The sequence below is a fragment of the Artemia franciscana genome, chromosome 17 (genome assembly GCF_032884065.1).
Source record: "Artemia franciscana chromosome 17, ASM3288406v1, whole genome shotgun sequence".
Taxonomy (NCBI): domain Eukaryota; kingdom Metazoa; phylum Arthropoda; class Branchiopoda; order Anostraca; family Artemiidae; genus Artemia; species Artemia franciscana.
This window is the reverse complement of record NC_088879.1, coordinates 19,579,988-19,599,793: the sequence shown is the minus strand read 5'-3', so window position 1 is coordinate 19,599,793 and position 19,806 is coordinate 19,579,988. Positions and strand designations below refer to the sequence as shown.

At 34.9% G+C, this 19,806-nt stretch overlaps 1 protein-coding gene across 9 annotated transcripts in view; it reads right to left on the bottom strand.

Annotated features, from left to right (window-relative positions):
- The window catches only part of LOC136037969 (probable malonyl-CoA-acyl carrier protein transacylase, mitochondrial), a 96,919-nt gene that overhangs the window by 33,814 nt on the left and 43,299 nt on the right, over nucleotides 1-19,806 (bottom strand). Inside the window, exon 1 of one of the 9 annotated variants that reach the window (XR_010620095.1) lies at nucleotides 2,020-2,122. The exons of 3 other annotated variants lie outside the window; for them this stretch is intronic. Coding sequence is in view for 2 of the 6 variants with exons in the window: in XM_065720858.1 (XP_065576930.1) it covers nucleotides 1,419-1,448 (30 nt within the window). In the remaining 4 variants the exon portion in view is untranslated. Of the gene's footprint in view, nucleotides 1-1,418; nucleotides 1,467-1,931; nucleotides 1,956-2,015; nucleotides 2,152-19,806 lie in introns of those variants that run through there. 5 more of the 9 variants (XR_010620096.1, XM_065720860.1, XM_065720862.1 and 2 more) reach the window with 5 other exon arrangements.

Here is a 19,806-nt window from a genome sequence, read left to right as displayed (position 1 = left end):
GCTTCAGTTTCTTTCCAGGAAAAAGCAAAGGGTGAAAATATTTGGAAAAAATGGCATAGTCATTATTTTCAGAATAAGTGGAAGCATTAAGTGGAGTGCCCTAGCAAACCATCTTGGGACCAACAATTTTTAACATTAATATTAATGATGCATCAACCACAGTCAAAAATAAAATAAGTCTTTATGCTGATGACTCTAAACTCATTGGATCTGATGATACACTTGATAAGAGAGGATCTATGCAGAATAACCTATAGGTAACTTCCCAGTGGGGAACTTTGTGGAGGCTTGAATTCAATGTTAATAGGTGTTGAACAATCCACTTTGGAATGGAAAATGAGAAATACTCTTATCATATGTTAGGGATGGACAGATCAAGACAGACTATCATCTTGTCTGAAGTGGAGAGAGGCTTGGGGGTCATAGTTGATAAAGAATTAAAATTCGCTTTGCACACACAGACATCTGTAGCCAAAGTAATCCAAACCCTGGTCACCTAGGGTGATGACTAAATTATATAAGGCATTGGTCATGCCTCATTTTGAGTTTGGCATGTGTTTTGCTAGCCCCCTCAATAAAGCTGACCAATAGAAGTCAGGATCAGTTCAGATACAGGCTGCAAAAGCAATTGACAGATGAAAATACTTAAAGTACTCATCTTGTCTGAAGAAACTGAAACTCCCCACTCTTGTTTACAGAAATAAGAGGGGTGATATTATTATGATGCATGAGCTCCTGAATTCTCACTCTCCATTAAATAGCCATGTCTACTTGACTAATCTGCCTGAACTAGGGGGCATAGTTGGAAACCATAGCAGAAGAGAGCTGCCACTAGACTATGCAATAACTTCTTCACTAACACAATAGTCAGTTTGTTGAATTTGCTCACTAAAGAAGAGGTCACTACCCCAGTACTGCTGCCTTTAAGAGAGCATTGATGGAGAATGGTCACTAAAGCCATGGCAAACTGAGTGGGATGCTGTTGAGATGTCTAGCCATCAGCATCATTAACCAGTGATTCTACAGGATTTAATCCTTATTTTTCTGGACAATGCAATTTAAGGTTTTTAGGTAATTACTTTTGACTTTTTTTTTCAACACCCTTTATCTTAGCTGCCCAGATTTGTCTTGTCATGTTTGATGGTCTAGGTTCTTCATTTGTGTTCTAGGCATTATCATTTCTCTCTTTACTTGCTCTACTTAATCTGGGCATTATGAAACTACTCAAAATGCCTTTTGTGAATAGAATAATTTGACTTGGTATATCATACTTAGCTACATTTCTTTTGTAATATTGCATTCATCATAGATATAAAAACAATATATTCACTCTTGGGGGGAGGGATGATAAAATGTGCTCTTTTAAAATGTAATCATAAATATGATACTAATCATAGCCTATGATTTTTCATGTTAACCATTTGTTTCTTGTATAATTTTGTCTGCATCAGACGCTGAAAATGATGCAACCACTACTGAGGCAAATGTGATACATGTATGTTTTTCAAACATATTCATAAATATGACATCACTGACCTGAATCCTTTTTCAAAAATTAAGGCTTTTACAATTATTTTCCCCCAAGAAATATATTTGAATACCATGCTAAACAGAAACCATAATACCTACAGTATTTTGGCATGCCAGAGGCAGCCAAATCCACATTCACCCCCTTATAAAAAACATAGGTCCAGCTCTGCATCAGCAGCATAGCCTATTAATTAGTAGGCCTATTACATGAGACCACTGAGGGGGTGGAGGTGCATATGAAAGCGTAATGATTATTTTACTTAGAAACAGCATAAAAATTCATCAATCAGTGAGTTCACCCTCTCTCTAATGCAGTAATGAGACCATGTAGCCTAGGCCTAGGCTATATACTTGTCTGTCTATTTTTCATATAGAAAGCTGATTGAAAATAAAAAAAATACCCTCATCATTTCTATCTCTAAAATTTATCCTTTAGTGTCTTGGAGAAGGGAGAAAGGGATTGGTATAGGACATAAAACTAATACCTACTGGCTTCTTTCAAACAATTTGAATATTTTGCCGGTACTCTATTTGAGACACATATGACGTCGAGGCTAGTCGGATTATCCCCTCAAACGCTCAGGATTACTTGTCCGTGGACTGGCACTTTATAACCCCCAAATAAAAAGATTTGAGGATTGTGACGTCAATGCTTTTAAATGGATAAACATGTGAAATCGTTAAGTCTAGAGAAAAGACAAGGCAACTGTAAATAATAGAAATAATCTTAGCTTTTCAGTGACCTGTAAGTAATATTATGCATATTCCTTAGTATCTAAAGGGTTTTTGGTGTTCTAGGCCTGTCTTGCATAGGCTAAGCTTCATAAGGAGTGAGAAGAAAAGTTTTTTTGTTTTTAAAAAGGTCGATTCTTAGGGAGGCAGCTATCACATAGGTGAGTTAGTCAAATGTTATTATATCAAACAGGCCTAGTTTCTAAACCATCCTATAATTATTAGTTGAAAAAAATTTAGAACGATTAGGCCAATACCTTTAGCCTTTTATTTAGTCTATATTTGTTGAGATTGCTATTTAAACTGGATTTTTAAGATACAATAGGGGTAAAATTTTACTTTAGCTACTTTTGGCTATCTTTGAAAGAGGTTAGGCTAGAAAAATGAAACTTTCAGGGATGGGTCTACAGGCTAAAGTATGTCCCAGGAAGGTATTTTGAAGTACCTACTTCTACTTCTTTTCCCTCTAAACGGTCCTGAAATTTTTGGGTGCCTTATTTTTTGGTTATCAGTTTCTTTTTCTCTGGCCTTAGTTCTTAATTATTCTGTCCTTAGACAACTCCTGTTGATTGAGCAGAACTTTAAGCCATAACACTGTTTTTTTCTAATTCTAGAAATAATCTTTTATGCCACCTCATTATAGGTTAAATATATGGCTTATATTATTTATTCTCCATGAATTTTTGTTTTATTTGATTTCATTGATGTCAGTTGCTTTCTGTTAAAAATACATTTATTTTTTTACATCAAGCTTCTTCTTTTGTGAAAAAATTTGAACTGTTTTTCTTTATATATTGTATAAAATGTAAAGGAATACCTGGCCCTTCATTTCACAGATTCAACTGAAAGTATTTGAGGCATCTTACATCAAAATTCATTTAACACATTTTAATGGGTTTTTTTTTAGATGACATAGGACACCATTAAAGTTTTGCATTTGCTTTGCTAAAAATTGTCTTAAAAAGTGCCAAGTTTAGAGAGTTATGTTAATATTTTTCTTGCTGATGAGTATAATTCTTTTTTAAATTCCTTCTGTTTAAAGCATTTTAGAGAGATTCTGAGCCAACCATGGGTATATTGTTGTTACAAATGATTTTTCTCAAATGGGCTTGTGGAAAACAAATAGAACATATAATTTCTCTTTTTTTATTATTTCAAGACCAGAATATCACAAAACTAAGCATTAATATTGCTGATTGTACCTTAAGCAAATACAATCCCTGATGGAGTTTTGTTGATACCTGTTTAAAAATTTATTTGTCTTAATGAAATACATATTGTTTGTTTGATATTTATATGATATTTTTGTTTGATGATTTAATACATATTTGTTTGACATTTGTGTTCCTTCCTAAGTGGCTGGCACTCTAGGTTGAGAATCCTTTATCCAAAGGGCACAGGTTTAATTTCTGGCATTAGTAGTTTATTTGGTTTGGGACAAAGGTCAGTGATGTAACTCTGTAAGTTCAGCCAGAATTGGCCCAAACTTAACAGGTTACCTAGAGAAATCTGGGGTCAGTAAGCAGGAAGGACATGCAAAACCATAGGAAGACTGGCCCCTAGCTTCCTATTGCACTTCCTGTCTAAAGGATTACCTGGTCCTTTACTAGGCTTCTGACTTAGCCATAGGAGCTTTCTTTTAAACCCATTAAATATAAGTACAAAGGAAGAAATGCCAGTAAGGTGGTCCTTCCTTTTCAATGAATTTTTGATGTACAGACAACAGAGTAGGTCATAAGAATTGGCTGGTGAATGTTTTGCAAGGTTTAAAAATTTAGGGCAATTGCTCAGGTTAGCAACTGAGCACAAAAGTAAAATTTTGTGAATGGTTTTTCTTTGTGAATGTTATATTTATGTCATGTCCAGAATTTTAAAGTTAATCTTCATTGTTTTTTTTTTAATTTCCATGGCCCTAGGACTTTAGTGTATTAAAACCTACCTATGTCCATCCATTTTCTTTTAACCAGAGAGGAGTTCTATGTTTCCTAGCTTCAATAAATTTATATGCAATTTTGAGACCAGGGTTACAAAGTAGGTCAAAACTTGCAAGTGGAACTATGATATGACTAATTAATTTGTAAGAAATGTATATCAATTTAAAGATTAAAAAATTATGTAGAAAACAAACAAGACAAATAAATAAAAGTATCCCTTTACAACCATTTAATTAAGTGTAACAAATGTAGATTATCCCTAAGATTGAAATGAACAAAGCTTCAATTATGAATCTGTTTTCTTTAAACAGACTGAAAGGACAAACCTCCAAGCTATGACAAATTCAATCTCACTTTTGATCTCTTTCCTTTTCAATAGGAACTTTCTTTGGATTTTTTTCAACCAAGTAAAAACAGTAGGGACATGATCAGGTATAAGTGACCTTCCACTAAGCCTACATACCCAGGGAAAAATTGTGCAGCTATACTAATAATTGTTAAATTTTTTGTTGTTCATATGTTTGATTTACAAATAAAGTGAACATACTCCTTGATGCCATTTTTTATTTTTTACAAACATAATAAGTGCTTCAAGTACAAGTTTTTGAGCTCTTGAAAATGACCAAAGTATACTCAAATAGTTTTTGGGTATAAGAAAGCTTAAAACATTGGTCTCAAACTTACTGTTTCATTATTAATCCATTTTTTACATGTTGTATAATCTATGAGCACTGATTTTCCACAATTAAGTTGAATTAATAAATTTTACAATATTATGCTGTATTTCTTCTTCTTTGATGCCAAATTTTCAATTAAGGTACGTGTTATTGGTCATTTTTGACAACAATTTGTTAGGTTAAGTAAGGTCAAAAAGTGCTTAAACTTGAACTAGCAAAATAAGCAATTATTATATTTGTAAAGAACATACAAAAAGGCATCAAGTGGTACATTCACTTTGGCAGAATCAATAGAAAATATGTAATTTCAGCAATGGATTTCCATATTAGGAGGGTTGGGGCTAAAGTAGAGCAGGGGTGCATGTAGAAAGCTATAATTATTATGTAAATTACAAAGAATCATCTTTTTTTAACAGATTTTCTTCTATAGGTCTACAGGTCCTTCTCTTGGCTTATACCACATCAAGCATTATATAACCAAAGAAGAATAAGTAGCAAAAAGCTATATATACATAAGCACATGTTATTTAACAATGACTTCTCTAGTGCTTAACTATGACCCCTTAGTAATATTAACAAGAAACAAGGGTAAAACAGGTGCAAACAGTATTACTGGCTTTCATATAAAGTGAATATACCACTTGATGCCTTCTTTTATGCTCTTTACAAATATAATAATTGCTTCTACTGCAAATTCAGATTTAAGCACTTTTTCACCTCTTGACCTCTTAAAAATGACCTATAAATGGAGTCATTACAAATCTGTAATAGTTTAGAAACAAATTTGGGCTATATATTTGCACATCAGGGGGGTGGGGGTAAAGCATAGGATATATTATATACGTAAACTAACCATTGCTGTTTTTTTTTTTTAATGTGTTTGTGCACATCAAATTTTAATGAAAAGAGAAATCACCAGTGCAACAGCACACACATAAAAAAATTCAAGCAATGGTTAGTTTACATATTTAATATATGCTACACTTTACCCCCACCCCCTGATGTGCAAATATATAGCCCAAATTTGTTTCTAAACTATTACAGATTTGTAATGACCCCATATATAGGTCATTTTTAAGAGGTCAAAAAGTGCTTAAATCTGAACTTGCGGTAGAAGCAATTATTATATTTGTAAACAGCATTAAAAAAGGCATCAAGTGGTATATTCACTTTATATGAAAGCCAGTAATACTGTTTGTACCAGTTTTACCCAATGGTAAAACTGGTGCAAACATAAATAGGTAACAGAAAAAGTGAAATTTAGTGTAAATGACAATCAGGAACTGGATACTGGATCAAGGGGGCCAAAAACAGGGCTATATAATTGGAGTTCAAAGAACGTGGTGATTTTTTAGTGAAAAAAAAAAAAAAAAAAAAAAACACTTCCCTGCCTAATTTAGGACTTTGAATTAATTAGCCTACCAAAATTTTCCTATCCTATGCAATTGAAACAATTTTCCCTTTTCAGAGCATTAAGACAATTTATCACAATAAAAAATATCCAAAGCATCTGTAATGGAATGACTTAAAAAGGCAAATGACAACAACAATTTGAAATCTTAAAATTAAACTTCTGGCCACACAAATTGTATTAGGCTACCCAGCTCTGAAATAATTGCTGAAGGTGTATTTGCCTGTAAAATTAGAAACAGGCCCAAAGTCCTAGCCTCTTCCTTGTCAAAACTTCACATAGCATTAAAACAATAATTACACGTGACCAATGTTGTTATTATTCGCAATTAATCTTGCCGTTTTAAGTGACACGTGGCCAGACAAGTGAGCGTGTCCGAAATCTCAAGTATGCAGAATTAAGTTGCGTTCGAATCACATTCCAAGTTGACTGAAACCAGCATTCTGACGTTTTATTTGTGATTCCGAGTTAACTTTTAGCGTTCGATTTGTAAAAGTTGACTGAAAGTTAATGAAAAGTTGACTTTTAACAACTTTTACATTTTGTACGTTCGTCTCAAGTTAACTCGGAAAGAGGGCAAAAGTTTCAATTATAGGTAATCATGGAGTATGTGTTCAGATGGATCCAGGATGAAGGCACCACTTTTGTGTACCAGTATGGTGAGTTATTGAGCCAGATTTTTGTTGTTGGGTAGGCTGCACTAAAATAGACTTAAAAACTATGTTATTACCCTAGTTAAAACTGGCTTTTTTCTTGTGTGGGTGGGTGGGTTTTTTTCTTTTACTGGGTGGGGGGATAGGTAGATAATAAAATGGTTAAGAAAAGACTTATAAAGTTATTGCAATATTAGTTAAAGTTACTGCAAAGCTACTTGAGCAATTATTTCAGAGCTGGGTATCCTAATACAATTTGTGTGGCCAGAAGTTTAATTGTTAGATTGCAAATTGTGATTTTCATTTGTCTTCTTTTAGTCATTCCATTCAAGATGCCTTGGATATTTTTTTTTTATTGTGATGGATTGTCTTAATGCTCTGAAAAGGTAAAATATTTCAATTGCATAGGACAGGTATTTTCCACTAGGCTAATCAATTTAAAGTCCTAAATTAGCAAGGGAAGCGTTTAGTTCACTAAAAAATCACTTATATACAGTGATTTTTTAAAATCACTGTATAATTGGAGTTCTTTGAACTCCAATTATACAGCCCTGTTTTTGGCCCCCTTTAGCCTGTATCCAGTTCCTGATTGCCATCTAGTCCAAATTGCATTTTTTCTGTTACTCATTTCTTGTCAATATTGCTAAGGGGTCATACTTAAGCACTAGAGAAGTATGCAGCTCTGCTTTACTTTAGCACCAACCCTCCTAATATGGAAATCTAAGGCTGAAATTGCATATTTCCTATTGATTCTGCCAATGTATACCTCAACCATAGTACCTGATAATTGAAGCAACTGTGGCAAAACAAGAACTGGAAAAATAAGTAGGCTAAAAGGTGGCAAAATACATTTAAAATATATAATTTGGGCTATATATTAGCAAATTAGGCAGGTCGGGAGTAAATTTTTTGTTTTTTTCATATTTTGACTTAAAAATAAAGTGAATATACTACTTGATGCCTTTTGTATGTTCTTTACAGATATAATTGATATAATTGCTTATGTATATATATATAATATAATAATATAAGATATATAATTGATATAATATACAGATATAATTGCTTATGGGTGTGTTCCAGCTGATGGTTTTTCAGTAACTGCAGTTACTGCATGGTAACTGCCCATTTTTAACTGCAGTAGAGCCAGTGTGAACGGCACAGTAACCTGACTAGCTGTAGCATCATTTTCAAATTAAATACACATGTTCAAATTTAAGGGATAGTTTAATGCTGATTAGTATAATTTTTTTTAATTCCTGCTGTTTCAGAGCATTTAGAGAGGTTCTAAGCCAACCATGGGCATTTGGCTGTCACAAATGATTTTGCTCAAATGAGTTGGTGAAAAATAAATAGAAAATATAAATTTTCTCTTTTTTTATTATTTCAAGACTAGAATATCACAAAGCTGAGCATTCACATAGCTTGATTGTATTTTAAGCAAATACAATCCCTGATGGAGTTTTGTTGATACCTGTCTTAAATTGATTTGTCTAAATAAAATGGGCCTATAGCATTTATAGGACAGTAGTGGGGCAACTATAGCAAATTTTTTTTCAATTTTCTATTTTTTTTTCAAATAATTATTGTTCTCTAGTCAAATTTGTGTTCCTTGCTAAGTGGTAGGCGCTTTGGGTTGGAACGCTTTGTCCAAGGTGTATAGGTTTAATTCCTGGCATTGCCAGTTTATTTGGTTTTGGATAGGGGTTGGTGATATGACTAACCTCAGCTAGAATTGGCCAAACTTTAAATGAGTACAGATGGAAATCTAGGGACAGTAAGGAGGAAGGGCATGCAAGAGCATAGGCTGGCTGGTCCTTAGCTTCCTATTGCACTACCTGGCTAAAGGACCACCAGGTCCTTTACTGGCCTACTGACTTAGCCATAGAAACTTTCTTTCAAACCCATTAAATATAAGTAGAAATGAAGAATACCAGTGTGATGGTCCTTCCATTTCCCTGAAATGTGGATGTATGGACAATTTTGTGGGTCATGAGAGATAGCTTGTGAATGTAATGGGGGTGAATGTTCTGCAAGATTTAAAAATTTATGACAGTTGCTCAGGTTGGCAACTGAACACAGAAGTATAATTTTGTTATTTGTTTTTCTTTGTGACTATTATGCTTATTTAATGTCAAGTATTATAAAGTTAATCTCCTTTATTTTGTTTTTAATTGCCATGGCCCTAGGGCTTAAATACAATAAAACCTACTTATATCCATTGATTTTCTTTAAATAGATAGGAGTTCTGTGTGTCCTAGCTTCAGTAAATTTAAATGTAATTGTGAGACCAGGGATTACAAAGTAGGTGAAAACTTGCAAATGGACCTCTGGTATCAATAAAAATTTGTAAGAAATGGATATCAATTTAAAGATTAAAAAAAAAACTGTTAGAAAACAAAGAAGACTAATGAATAAACAAAAGTATCCCTTTACAACCATTTAATGAATTGTCACAAATATTGGTCACCCTTAAGATTGAAATGAACAAAGCTTCAATTATGAATCCATTTTCCTTTAAATAGACTGAAGGGGCAAACCTCCAAGCTTTGACAAATTCAATCTCACTTTTGGGCAATCTCACCTTTCCTTTTCAAAGGAAACTTTCTTTGGATGTTTCCAATCCAACTAAAAACAACAGGGACAGCATCAGGTACAAGTGATCTTCTACTTAGCCTACATACCAAAGGGAAAAGCATGCATCTCTATACTATAATTTACCTCCAACCTGCCTAATGTGCAAATATATAGCCAAAATTATGTAGTTCCAATGTATTCTGTCACCTGTTACCTTTCCTGCCATTCTTGCTTTGTTGCAATTGCTTCAATTAACAGGGAGTTAAAGGTTGAGGGATAAATTGGCAGAATCAACAGGTAACATGTAACTTCAGCTATATATTTCTATATTAGGAGGGTTGGGGGTAAAGTAGAGCAGGACTGCATGTAAAATTATGTAAGCTATAATTATTGTGCAATTATAAAAATCGGTTTTCTTAACATATTTTTCTCTAGGCCTACATGTCCTTTCTTTGGTTTATGCCACATCAAACATTGTATTCCCAGAGAAAAATAAGTAGCAACAAGCTATATATATACAAGCACATATTATTTATCAATGAGGACTCTAGTGCTTATCTGTGACCCCTCAGTAATATTGACAAGAAATGAGCAACAGACAAAATGAAATTTAAATGGCTATCACCAACTGGATACAGGCTTAAGGGGGGTAAAAAAAAAAACAAGGCTGTATAATTGAAGTTCAAAAATAGGTGGTGAGTTTTTAGTGGAATAAATACTTCCCTAGCAAATTTCAACTATAGGTCATGAAAGGAGATTAATGTGAAGCTTGATCATTTTTAAACAATAATATGCACATAAAGAAAGAGAGTATAGCCTAGAGGGTTGTATACTCAACCATGCAGCTTGCCAAGACAATTTTAAGCTCCCATTATAAACTATGCACTCATAGCAGCAAATAGCAGCTACATCAGGCTAAAGGACCAATTACTACAACTTATCTTGAGGTTTTTGTGCAAGTCAACATGGGATTTGTGTTTTATTTTGGTGAGAATAGAAAAAGCATAAAAGGCGTTTCTGACTTAAATTCCATACTTTACTCATTGTCAGACCTTTTGCCACTGTTGAAGAAGCAGTAAGCAAATTCAAGTGTTTTGGCTCCCTAGGTAGGCTAGTTTGCTTTATACAGGCATTTTAGCTAATATCTTACCTCATAATGGCAATTTTAAAAAGCATTTTTTTTTGCTCCTGTATAATTAGAGCATATCTAAAATTTGAAGGATGTTTTTTACCAGACAGATAAAAGGTGAAATTCTAGTTGAGTTACTTCTTGCTATCTCAGAAAGAAGTTAGGTTAGGAAAATGAAACTTTCAGGGATGGGTCTATAGGCCAAAGTATATCCTGGGAAGGTATTTTAAAGTACCCACCTCCACTTCTTCTCCCTCTAGAGAGCCCTAAAATTTGACTCCATGACAGGTCTGTACCTATTGAAATTTTGACAAAACAACATTTTACCTTAATTTTCAGGTACCATTTGCTTTTTCTCTGCCTTTAGTTCTGAAAATTCAATTCCTTTTATTTGAGTAGAATTCTGAGCCATATCAACATTTTTTTTTTCAAAATTTAGGAAATGTTTTTTCATATCTTTAAAACCTATAAATTGGGATTGAGCAAAGTTGTTAAGCTGAGAACAACTTTGTTGTACTTCATTTCAGCAGAAGATTTATTTTGTAAGGTTTCACTTTTATAACACAGATAGCCTATTTTTGAAGGTCATCAAGGGTCAGGGCCCTCTAGAGCAAGAATGAGTAGAGATATGTACTTTGAAATTCCTTCCCAGGACATACTTTAGCCTGTAGACCCATTCCTTAAAGTTTCATTTTCCTAACCTATCCCCTTTCAGTGATATTTCAGAGAAAATTTCAGTGATATTTATATCACTCACATATTTCTCATATTTTATATCACTTTATATTTCAGTGATATTTTTCAGAGAAAAATAATTCAAATTTTTTCTCAAAAGAAGCTTGATTTTTAAAAATAAATGTATGTTTAACAGAAAGCAACTGACATCATATGAAATCCAATAAAAAAAAATTCATGGAGAATAAATAATATCTGCCAAATATTTAACCTATAGTGAGGTGGCATAAAAGATTATTTCTAAATTTAGAAAACCCAGTGTTATGGCAACAACAGTATGGCAAATCAACAGGAATTGTCTTTTCACAACTAAAGCCAGAGAAAAAGAAACTGATAACCCAAAATTTCAGGACCATTTAGAGGGAAAAGAAATGGAGGTAGGTACTTCAAAATACTTTCCTGGGACATACTTCAGCCTGCAGACACATCCCTGAAAGTTTCATTTTCCTAACCTAACCTCTTTCAAAGATAGTCAAAAGTAGCCAAAGTAAAATTTTGCCCCTACTTTATGTTAAAAATCCAGTTAAACAACAATCTCAATGAATACAGACTATATAACTAGGGAAAAGAGTAAAATTGGTGCAAACAGTATTACTGGCTTTCATAAAAAGTGAATATACCACTTGATGCCTGTTTTAATGCTGTTTACATATATAATAATTGCTTTTACTGCAAATTCAGATTTAAACATTTTTTGTCCTCTTAAAAATGACCTAAATATGGGGTATAAAAAAACTGTAATAGATTAGAAACAAATTTGGGCTATATATTTTCACATCAGGGGGGGTGGGGGTAAAGCATAGCATATATTAAATAAGTAAACTAATCTTTGCTGTATTTTTTTATGTGTTTGTGCACATTGAATTTTAGTGAGAAGAGAAATCACCAGTGCAACAGCACAAACATAAAAAAAATACACCAATGGTTAGTTTACATATTTAATATATGCTATGCTTTACCCCCACCCCCTGATGTACAAATATATAGCCCAAATTTGTTTCTAAGCTATTACAGATTTGTAATAACCCCACATATAGGTCATTTTTAAGAGGTCAAAAAGTGCTTAAATCTGAATTTGTGGTAGAAGCAATTACTAAATTTGTAAAGAGGATAAAAAAGGGCATGGAGTGGTATATTCACTTTATTTGAAAGCCAGTAATACTGTTTGCACCAATTTTACTGGGAAAAGAAGCCAATAATTTTTAGTTTTTAACTAACCTATAGGCTAATATAAAGTTACAAACCAACCTATAATTTTTAGTTTTTTCAACTAAAAATTATAGGTTGGTTTAGAAACTAGGCCTGTTAGATTTGGTAATATTAGAATAACTCACCAATGTGACAGCTGCCTTCCTGAGAATCAACGTTTTTAACAACATAAAAATTTTCTTCTCATTCCTTATTAAGCTTAGCCTATGCAAGATAGGCCTAGAACACCAAAAACCCTTTAAATCCTAAGGAATATGCATAAGATTACTTACAGGTCACTGAAAAGCTAAGATTATTTCCACTAGGCCTATTAACAATTTCCTTGTCTTTTCTTTAGACTAAACGATTTCATATTTCTAAATTTTTTGCCATTGAAGCGTTCGATTCGCAATTCTGTGTTGACTTTCTAGGTCAACTTTTTACTAAATAAAACGGCAGCAGAGAAAAAAGTCAACTTTTAAGTTGACTTTTTCGAGTCGATTCGAACGCAACTTTAATTTCGCATCCGTCTGGAAAAAGATAGTGGCGATCCATATCCAAAGCTTAAGGAAAACCAGAGCATAAGGAAGAAAGATCTGAGTTGCGTTCGAATCACATTCCAAGTTGACTGAAACCAGCATTCTGACGTTTTATTTGTGATTCCGAGTTAACTTTTAGCGTTCGATTTGTAAAAGTTGACTGAAAGTTAATGAAAAGTTGACTTTTAACAACTTTTACATTTTGTACGTTCGTCTCAAGTTAACTCGGAAAGAGGGCAAAAGTTTCAATTATAGGTAATCATGGAGTATGTGTTCAGATGGATCCAGGATGAAGGCACCACTTTTGTGTACCAGTGTGGTGAGTTATTGAGCCAGATTTTTTGTTGTTGGGTAGGTTGCACTAAAATAGACTTAGAAACTATGTTATTATCCTTGTTAAAACTGGCTTTTTTCTTGTGTGGGTGGGTGGGTTTTATCTTTTACTGGGTGGGGGGATAGATAGATAATAAAATGGTTAAGAAAAAACTTATAAAGTTATTGCAATATTAGTTAAAGTTACTGCAAAGCTACTTGAGCAATTATTTCAGAGCTGGGTATCCTAATACAATTTGTGTGGCCAGAAGTTTAATTGTTAGATTGCAAATTGTGATTTTCATTTGTCTTCTTTTAGTCATTCCATTCAAGATGCCTTGGATTTTTTTTTTTTTATTGTGATGGATTGTCTTAATGCTCTGGAAAGGTAAAATATTTCAATTGCATAGGATAGGTAAATTCCAGTAGGCTGATCAATTTAAAGTCCTAAATTAGCAAGGGAAGCGTTTAGTCCACTAAAAAATCACTTATATACAGTGATTTTTTTTAAAATCACTGTATAATTGGAGTTCTTTGAACTCCAATTATACAGCCCTGTTTTTGGCCCCCTTTAGCCTGTATCCAGTTCCTGATTACCTTAAATTACCTTAAATAGCACTGGCCGGCGAATAAGGTTGGGTGAACATCCTGTAGATTCGCCGGTTGAGTGATGGAGGTGGAAGTGCGTTGTCTAGTTCCGTTGAGTAGATCCACTGGCCTCCCAGTGTAGTTTCCACTCCATCGCTGCCCAGTCTCGGTCAATTGCTTTTTTGAAGTTGTCAACAGTTTTGGACTGAACTGTTTCTTCACTAAGGGAATTCCACAGTGGAACAGCACGAGTTGAGAAGAAGTTGGAACGTTCTCTCCGTGAGCTTCTTTGTTGCTGGAGCTTCTTGGTGTGGCCCCGGGTGTGGCTAGAGAGCGACTTATTAAAAAGCCCTGGTGTGACACCATTCTCCAGCAGCTTGTGGGTCAGGATTGCATCTCCGCGTTTCCTCCTGTACGTCAAGGTTGGGAGCTTGAGCTTCTTGAGGCGTTCAGGGTACGAGAGGTTCTTACATTTGGTTGGTAGTTTTGTAGCCCTCCGCTGAACGCTCTCAAGGATCTTCTTTTCCACGACATAGTGGGGAACGGCAAGAGAGACTCCGTACTCAAGTTGCGGTCTGACCAGTCCTGTATATAGCTTCCTGATTGTCCTGGGAGATCTACTGGTGATATTACGTCTGATGAGACCAAGGGACCTGTTGCCTTTTGCAGCTAGGTATTTGCTGTGACTATGGAATTTCATTTTGTCATCAACAATGACCCCAAGGTCTCTTTCTTCGGTGACAGTTTCCAAAGTTATGAGCTTCCCAGTACGATCTGTCATTGTATATGTCATTCCTGGGTTCTTAGGGCCAAGATGTAGGACTTTGCACTTTTCAGCATTAAACTCGAGGGACCAGGAAGAGGACCAGTTGTTGAGGGTGTGCAGATCTGCCTGCAGAGCTGCGCACTGTTGGTTGTTTGCGACTGGGCCAAACAATTTCGAGTCGTCTGCAAACAGTTTAAGGTCATTTTGCACTGACTGGGCTGAGTCATTGATGAACATGTTGAAGAGGGTAGGTCCCAGTTTAGTTCCTTGCGGAACTCCGCTGAGCACTGGAGTTGGGTTTGACATGATTTGATTCCCCTCCTCATCATACATCATCACCCTCTGTATTCTATCCTTGAGAAACTGGATAATCCATTCCCTTACATCTTGGTGGAGTTGATAGAACTCTAGTTTCCTTTCCAGGTACGAGTGTACTACCTTCTCGAAAGCTTTGGCTTGGTCCAGCAAGAGTACGTCAACTGGAAGGCCTTCCTCAATCATCTTGGTGATTATGTCATATGATTGAATTAGGTTTGTCTCCACAGAGCAACCCTTCCTGAAACCATGTTGTCCATCGTATAACAGGCTGTTAGTTTCCAGATGTGCAACGATTGCATCATTTAAGACGCCTTCCATGACTTTTGATGGGACAGAAGTCAGGCTGATGGGTCTGTAATTCTGTGGTTTATCTTTCTGTCCTTTTTTGAAAACTGGCATGACATTTGCTGTTTTCCAGTCAGAGGGAATAGTTTTGGAAGCTATTGACATCTGGAATATTCTTGTCAGGGGTTCCGCTATTTCAGCTGCGGTCTCCTTCAGCAACCTAGGATGGATGCCATCGGGTCCCTTTGCCTTGGATGGGTCCAAAGTTTTTAGGCGCTTGTAAGTATCACAAGCTGTGAACTGGATCGGTGGCATAGGGTGTTTGATGTGGGTGGTTGGCATATCCGGTGGGGGGCATCCAGGGTCTTTAGAGAAATTTGACGAGAAGCATTGATTGAGGGTATCTGCCATTACCAATGGGTCGGTTATTTTGGTTCCATCGCTGGAGGTAAAATGATGGATCGACCTGCGGCTTGGGTTGTTTGAAGTGACATATCTCCAAAACTTTTTTGGATTGGTTTTTGCCTCTAGTGCTATCGACTCCTCATATCTTATGGTTGCTTTTCTGGTCGCATTTCTCAGTTTGTTCCTGGCCTTTTTGTACTGCTCTAGATGGGCTGCACTCTCACAATTTTTATACTTTTTCCAAGCTTTCTTTTTCTTATTAATGACTTTTTTTAGCTGTGGTGACATATACGGAAGGGTTCTGGGACGTTCTGAGAAGTAAGTTTTCGTATGCTTCAACTCAAGACTCAGTAGTATGTCCTTGAAAAGCTCCCAGGATGCTTCAGTGTCTTGTTGCAAGGAGTTTTCCCATTCAATCTCTTGTAGGTCCTGGCGTATTTTCTTGTAATCAACAAACGTTCGTTTGATTTTGTTGGTTGGTATCCGATTCAAGATTATTGCACTCAGGATACAAAGATGGTCGCTTGCTCCAAGGGGGGGTAAGTTTGCTGTTGACATAATTTTTTCGGGGTTGTTTGACAGAACAAGATCAAGGAGAGATGGAGTTTGATGATCTCTATGTCTGGTAGGGAACTCAACTGTCTGGACCAGCAGGTTATCAGCAAAGGCTTCAAGAGTTGGATTGGTATAGTTGTTTTGAAGAGTAAAGCCTAAACCATCGACCCACCTGGTGTCCGGCATGTTAAAGTCTCCTGCGATGATGACATTTTTTATGTCATCATCCATTTATGATGACATAAAAAATTTTAGTCCAAATTGAATTTTTTCTGTTACTCATTTCTTGTCAATATTGCTAAGGGGTCATATTTAAGCACTAGAGAAGTATGCAGCTCTGCTTTACTTTAGCACCAACCCTCCTAATATGGAAATCTAAGGCTGAAATTGCATATTTCCTATTGATTCTGCCAATCTATAGCCTACCTCAACCATAGTACCTGATAATTGAAGCAACTGTGGCAAAACAAGAACTGGAAAATAAGTAGGCTAAAAGGTGGCAAAATACCTTTAAAATTTGGGCTATATATTAGCAAATTAGGCAGGTTGGGAGTAAATTTTTTGTTTTTTTCATATTTTGACTTAAAAATAAAGTGAATATACTACTTGATGCCTTTTTGTATGTTCTTTACAGATATAATTGCTATAAGATATAATTGCTTATGTATATATATATAATATAATAATATAATATAAGATATATAATTGATATAATATACAGATATAATTGCTTATGGGTGTGTTCCAGCTGATGGTTTTTCAGTAACTGCAGTTACTGCGTGGTAACTGCCCATTTTTAACTGCAGTAGAGCCAGTGGGAACAGCACAGTAACCTGACTAGCAGTAGCATCATTTTCAAATTAAATACACGTGTTCAAATTTAAGGGACAGTTTAATGCTGATTAGTATAATTTTTTTTTAATTCCTGCTGTTTCAGAGCATTTAGAGAGGTTCTAAGCCAACCATGGGCATTTGGCTGTCACAAATGAGTTGGTGAAAAATAAATAGAAAATATAAATTTTCTCTTTTTTTATTATTTCAAGACTAGAATATCACAAAGCTGAGCATTCACATGGCTTGATTGTATTTTAAGCAAATACAATACCTGATGGAGTTTTGTTGATACCTGTCTTAAATTGATTTTTCTAAATAAAATGGGCCTATAGCATTTATAGGACAGTAGTGGGACAACTATAGCAATTTTTTTTCAAATAATTATTGTTCTCTGGTCAAATTTGTGTTCCTTGCTAAGTGGTAGGCGCTTTGGGTCGGAATGCTTTGTCCAAGGTGTATAGGTTTAATTCCTGGCATTGCCAGTTTATTTGGTTTTGGATAGGGGTTGGTGATATGACTAACTTCAGCTAGAATTGGCCCAACTAAAAATGAGTACAGATGGAAATCTAGGGACAGTAAGGAGGAAGGGCATGCAAGAGAATAGGCTGGCTGGTCCTTAGCTTCCTATTGCAATACCTGGCTAAAGGACCACCAGGTCCTTTACTGGCCTACTGACTTAGCCATAGAAACTTTCTTTCAAACCCATTAAATATAAGTAGAAATGAAGAATACCAGTGTGATGGTCCTTCCATTTACCTGAAATGTGGATGTATGGACAAATTTGTGGGTCATGAGAGATAGCTTGTGAATGTAATGGGGGTGAATGTTCTGTAAGATTTAAAAATTTATGACAGTTGCTCAGGTTGGCAACTGAACACAGATGTATAATTTTGTTATTTGTTTTTCTTTGTGGCTATTATGCTTATTTAATGTCAAGTATTTTAAAGTTAATCTCCTTTATTTTGTTTTTAATTGCCATGGCCCTAGGGCTTAAATACAATAAAACCTACTTATATCCATTAATTTTCTTTAAATAGATAGGAGTTCTGTGTGTCCTAGCTTCAGTAAATTTAAATGTAATTGTGAGACCAGGGATTACAAAGTAGGTGAAAACTTGCAAATGGACCTCTGGTATCAATAAAATTTGTAAGAAATGGATATCAATTTAAAGATTAAAAAAAAAACTGTTAGAAAACAAAGAAGACTAATGAATAAACAAAAGTATCCCTTTACAACCATTTAATGAATTGTCACAAATATTGGTCACCCTTAAGATTGAAATGAACAAAGCTTCAATTATGAATCCATTTTCCTTTAAACAGACTGAAGGGGCAAACCTCCAAGCTTTGACAAATTCAATCTTACTTTTGGGCATTCTCACCTTTCCTTTTCAAAGGAAACTTTCTTTGGATGTTTCCAATCCAACTAAAAACAACAGGGAGAGCATCAGGTACAAGTGATCTTCTACTTAGCCTACATACCAAAGGGAAAAACATGCATCTTTATACTATAATTTACCTCCAACCTGCCTAAGGTGTAAATATATAGCCAAAATTATGTAGTTCCAATGTATTCTGTCACCTGTTACCTTTCCTGCCATTCTTGCTTTGTTGCAATTGCTTCAATTAACAGGGAGTTAAAGGTTGAGGGATAGATTGGCAGAATCAACAGGTAACATGTAACTTCAGCTATATATTTCTATATTAGGAGGGTTGGGGGTAAAGTAGAGCAGGACTGCATGTAAAATTATGTAAGCTATAATTATTGTGCAATTATAAAAATCGGTTTTCTTAACATATTTTTCTCTAGGCCTACAGGTCCTTTCTTTGGTTTATGCCACATCAAACATTGTATTCCCAGAGAAAAATAAGTAGCAACAAGCTATATATATACAAGCACATATTATTTATCAATGAGGACTCTAGTGCTTATCTGTGACCCCTCAGTAATATTGACAAGAAATGAGCAACAGACAAAATGAAATTTAAATGGCTATCAGAAACTGGATACAGGCTTAAGGGGGGTAAAAAAAAGGGCTGTATAATTGAAGTTCAAAAATACGTGGTGAGTTTTTGGTGGAATAAATATTTCCCTAGCAAATTTCAACTATAGGTCATGAAAGGAGATTAATGTGAAGCTTGATCATTTTTAAACAATAATATGCACATAAAGAAAGAGAGTATAGCCTAGAGGGTTGTATACTCAACCATGCAGCTTGCCAAGACAATTTTAAGCTCCCATTATAAACTATGCACTCATAGCAGCAAATAGCAGCTACATCAGGCTAAAGGACCAATTACTACAACTTATCTTGAGGTTTTTGTGCAAGTCAACATGGGATTTGTGTTTTATTTTGGTGAGAATAGAAAAAGCATAAAAGGCGTTTCTGACTTAAATTCCATACTTTCCTCATTGTCAGACCTTTTGCCACTGTTGAAGAAGCAGCAAGCAAATTCAAGTGTTTTGACTCCCTAGGTAGGCTAGTTTGCTTTATACAGGCATTTTAGCTAATATCTTACCTCATAATGGCAATTTTAAAAAGCAATTTTTTGCCCCTGTATAATTAGAGCATATCTAAAATTTGAAGGATGTTTTTTACCAGACAGATAAAAGGTAAAATTCTAGTTGAGTTACTTCT